General features: G+C 36.5%; 1 protein-coding gene across 1 annotated transcript; it reads left to right on the forward strand.

Annotated features, from left to right (window-relative positions):
• The first annotated feature begins 682 nt into the window (after window positions 1-682).
• LOC147077845 (uncharacterized) lies at window positions 683-4,077 on the forward strand. The gene is made up of 2 exons (XM_085960890.1): window positions 683-972; window positions 3,687-4,077. The coding sequence occupies exons 1-2, from the start codon at window positions 726-728 to the stop codon at window positions 3,890-3,892; spliced, it is 453 nt and encodes a 150-aa protein (XP_085817016.1). The 5' UTR covers window positions 683-725; the 3' UTR covers window positions 3,893-4,077.
• Window positions 4,078-4,282: the final 205 nt, after the last annotated feature.

Below are 4,282 nucleotides of genomic sequence, written 5' to 3' on the forward strand. Positions count from 1 at the left end.
ATTTACAGACTTTTTATGAAGAATGGTTGTCAGCAATTCGCCCAATATATTGGGTCCTTTTCCAATTGAAATTACTAGTCTCTCATTACTACTGAATAATCTTTTCAGTTAAATACTTATTTTTATGAATACCAGATACATTTTTAAACTATGCACCTATTCTCTTGTGTCTGTAGATAAGCTTCTGTAAAATAATATGTACATTTTTTTATTTAGAGCATGAACAACTATGGAGAAAATTCACCGTTGACAGAAGAAAACCTAATCAATCACCAGCGCTGAATGAGTATTTTGAAAAGTCTTCGTGTAACCGAGGCGACCGAATGTCACCTAACGTAGAGGTAATCGACCATTCCATACATTTACACGGCCAGCTGAAAAGAATGACTGAAATAAAGAAATCTGTCACAGAAAACAATAACTTGATTAAGAAAAAGCTTGACAAAATGTACAGTACATCCATAAAAGATGATAACGAAGAATTTGAAATTCCGTTATTGGCTGAGTTAAACTTTTGCGAGATTAATAAACTGTCGAATATGGCCAACAGTAGTTTAAAGATGCTAGGGAGACAGCAAAATACAAACGTAGACCAAGAATTTGATAATAAAAATAGTGGCCTACAAATCAGAGATGACAGTTTCAATGACCAGAGAAGCAAAAGTGACGAATATGTGCCGAAAATTTGTATTCCTACTGTGCCTAAAATAATTTCGCTGAAATCCATGCAGCTGTCAAACCCTGTGGACATATCCCCGGCCACGTCGATGGACGAGCCTAGAAACAGCGCTGCGGGAAGTAAAGCATTGGATATTTCAGCATTGGACATCGGGAAGATTGAATATCAGCAGACAAAAGAAGCGATGCTCGTTCAGTACCCGTCTGTCAACAGTAAAGTTGATGCGTCGTGTCAGGCATATAGATGGCCGGGTGCCGATGCTGTACTGAAGTCCTACCAACGGTATACTGAAGGTTAGTTTACAAATAGTTTTGCTCATATAGGTTGTAAATGATTAAACTCCGCTCTACGTAACTTAAATGTAAGGTACATTGCCAAAGTAATTTGTTGACAATATTTTGTAACAGCAAGTCAGGAGGAAAGGAAGGGTGCTTAGTTTTATTCTCAATTTTTTTTCAATCCTCTATTTCTCTTCGATTTACTTGCACCAATAGTGAGTATTTTAAACTATCGTGACAGTAAGTGCTGACTGTCTCTCAGTGGCGAAGGGTGACTTTTGGAAAGAGGTAAGCTGTGGAGATCAGAGAAAAAGAGCACACTTGTCAGGTAACTTACGGGAAATAAGAAGATAATACTTACAATATTACTACTGATGAATAGGTGCACACTAATGACAACGACACACTGGTCATATGTTTCACCGCTGAATTTGTCAAATTATTTAAATCACTTATGCCAGTAGAATTCCACGCAGACTTTTCATTAGCAAACAATACGTTATAACCTAAATAATAATCACTAAATACTATATTTATTTTTAATAACAATTTATAAATTATATGTGGTCTAACACAAAAGTTATTTTTTTTTTGAATCATCCTTATTATTTATTATTTGCTTAAAAAGATAGATAAACAAATCAACATAGAGTGTATGCTTGTCCTGTAGCGCTTATAAATCTGGAACAAAATGCAGACATATATGAAGTTGGCGACGCAATAGCGGTAGAAAAAACGGGGAGGATTATGTTCGACATAATTCTAAAAATAGCACTCACGTCTGTGACCATCCGTCATTTATTTTTGATTAGAAACTTGCCTAAATTAAACGATAGATACTCAATATTTTTGTTAAATTACCTAGTCCTAGACAATATAGATATTTATTTATTTAAATTAAATACTTGAAAATAGAAGGTAAGCTTTAAATAATCACTTAGTATGGAGCCTTCGCCACTGCTGTCTCTCCAATCTCATTCTTCAAGAGTACTGCATAATATTTTTTTTTTTAATTATTAATAACCATGTCTTTGCTTTTTGTACAAGCTGGTTGTTAGTAATTTTTAACAATCACAAACACCCAGGCTTTTAGAAAAACATATAAATATTGTGTCCTCACCGGGAGTCGAACCCAGAACTCTCGGGTGGAAGGCCAGCGCCTTACGCACTGCTCCACGAGAGCCGCCTACTGCATAATATTATTAAAAACACCTAGTTCAATAAAATGTCAGTTACATAACCAACAAATAAATTTGTATTTCAAAATGTAGAACAAGACAAAACTAAAAGATTCAGACAAATATATTTTAAAACAAAAATCAATAAGCTAATAGGTACCTACCTACTGCTATTATTAAATAATATGGTATTTTCTTAAGTTTATTTGACTGTTTTAGGCAATGTTGTGTTAAAAAGGCAAAGTTGTAGTATTTTATGGTACTAGGAACTTTAAAGGAGGAGTTGGGATCAGTGGCGGCCAGTGATAATAAAATTAGGGAATGCAAATAAAGACATGCATTTTCCTTTTCGTGGTATTGAAAATAAATCGGCAATAGCCTTTGTGGTGGAGGTAGGCGTATGCTTAAATATAGAATACATCTTGGGATTTGAGAAATGAAATGATGCATACATTCACGGACAGCATTAATTTTTTGCCAAAGTTACAAAGTTCAAACCTCTGGTATGATAAGTATGATGCAAAAGGCATAGGTTCACACTCTTTTCGATTTTTATTGTATCTAATTACACTTTATATGTGCTTATCTAGTTGCCACCTTTGTCACTCCTAACTTCCATAAATCGTAACTGTAAAGTATTTTAGACATGTGTCATTGAGAAAAAGCCGCAAACTCCACATTTGTGTAACCCAGATAGGTAGTAGGTTCGTGAGTCATGGCCATTGCATTACCCTTTCGCTCTTTGCATCACACATTCTTCTCATATACGCTCTGTACCTATCATTTTGATAAATACTATGGATCATTTATATTCCAACGGGATATCATTTGTTACAATCTGTTAAAAATTTGCTACTACTTTTGTACACCTCAACTTCAGAATTGCATTCCAAATGGGACTGATTTGAAAGACATTCAACAACAAAAATAATAGTATAAGTAGGTACTTACGTAAAAAGCTCCTATACAAGAGCCGTCCTTGGTTGAGTTATTATCAAATCGTATTATACCGTAGGTCTCCGATTCATCAGCAATACTGATGCCATTTGTATGTCCTCCCGTTGCATCGTAGTGTGTTGAACTGAGCGGCGGTCGCGTGACTGAGTGACAATTTGTCACCCGTGCGCAGGCGCCCATATAAAGGTACAAACACGGTGACAGTTTCGTCACTCAAAAGTCGCCGGCTGGAGGAACTAAAAAGTCACCCCAATGTCACGTCGCTTCGTGCGCGCACCTCCACATACTACAATGTATTTTGATACAGTGACGAAACTGTCACCGTGACAAAAGTCACAAGTGCGCGCCTTGGTGAATGAGTGAAATTACCTTCGTACGATCAGATTATTTGACAGTTATCGCCAAATTTTACATGATAAGTTTTTCTTTTTTGTGTTTTATTTTTAAAATCTCTTGTTGATTGTAAAATTTCGCTTATCACAACCGTGCCCAAAATGTATGCCCCGCAATCAATGACCTGTTACTGGGTCATGTCTCACCAATTGGGAAATGATGCTAAAAAGTATCATAATGGAAGTTTTGTTAATGTTTCAGAATGTGAGGATGAGAGGCAGACACTCCTGTCAGAGAAGAAGCGGCTGCATAAGGAGCTGGCAAGTAACCAGATGGAAGCGGTGGCGCTCAACAGTGACCTGCGGAAAGCACTAGCCGAGCAGCAGATGTGTGAGGAACAGCGCAGGTCTATTCAGAGGTCGCTCGACGTCCTCAACAACTGTATCCGTATCATCACAACCCAATGAGTTCTTGATTTACGACCACCTCGACTTACGACCATTAGACGAACAAAAAATGATGCAATCGATTGCGTCATCTATAATTTTTTAACCAATGTGCAGTTAGTCACCCTTTTTGTGCGCTTCTAGACGGTGGTTTACATACATTTTCAATTTGGAGATAGATCTTCGAAGGTACGCCATTCAGCAAGTACTCACCTATTATAATGAAATTCTATTTACGATCTAAGTGACGGAACGGAACCCCGTCATCGAGAACTCACTATATGTATATGAGTAGCCTAGTATCAAAGTAGGACATAAGCCATTTACAAAATTTTTCAGGAGAGTTGATTTTTTGTTTCGTATATTATACAGAAAAACAATTTCAAAAATATTTTTTTTCTGAATAATGTT

This window comes from Rhyacophila brunnea, unplaced genomic scaffold (genome assembly GCF_057557595.1).
Source record: "Rhyacophila brunnea isolate RB1 unplaced genomic scaffold, BYU_Rbru_1.0 scaffold_12, whole genome shotgun sequence".
Lineage (NCBI taxonomy): Eukaryota > Metazoa > Arthropoda > Insecta > Trichoptera > Rhyacophilidae > Rhyacophila > Rhyacophila brunnea.

Bases quoted from the DNA above. Each gene is read 5' to 3' on its own strand.
- LOC147077845 (XM_085960890.1), top strand. From the start codon at position 726: ATGCAGCTGTCAAACCCTGTGGACATATCCCCGGCCACGTCGATGGAC. The intron at 973-3,686 runs GTTAGTTTACAA...TTAATGTTTCAG, and splicing joins CTACCAACGGTATACTGAAG to AATGTGAGGATGAGAGGCAG.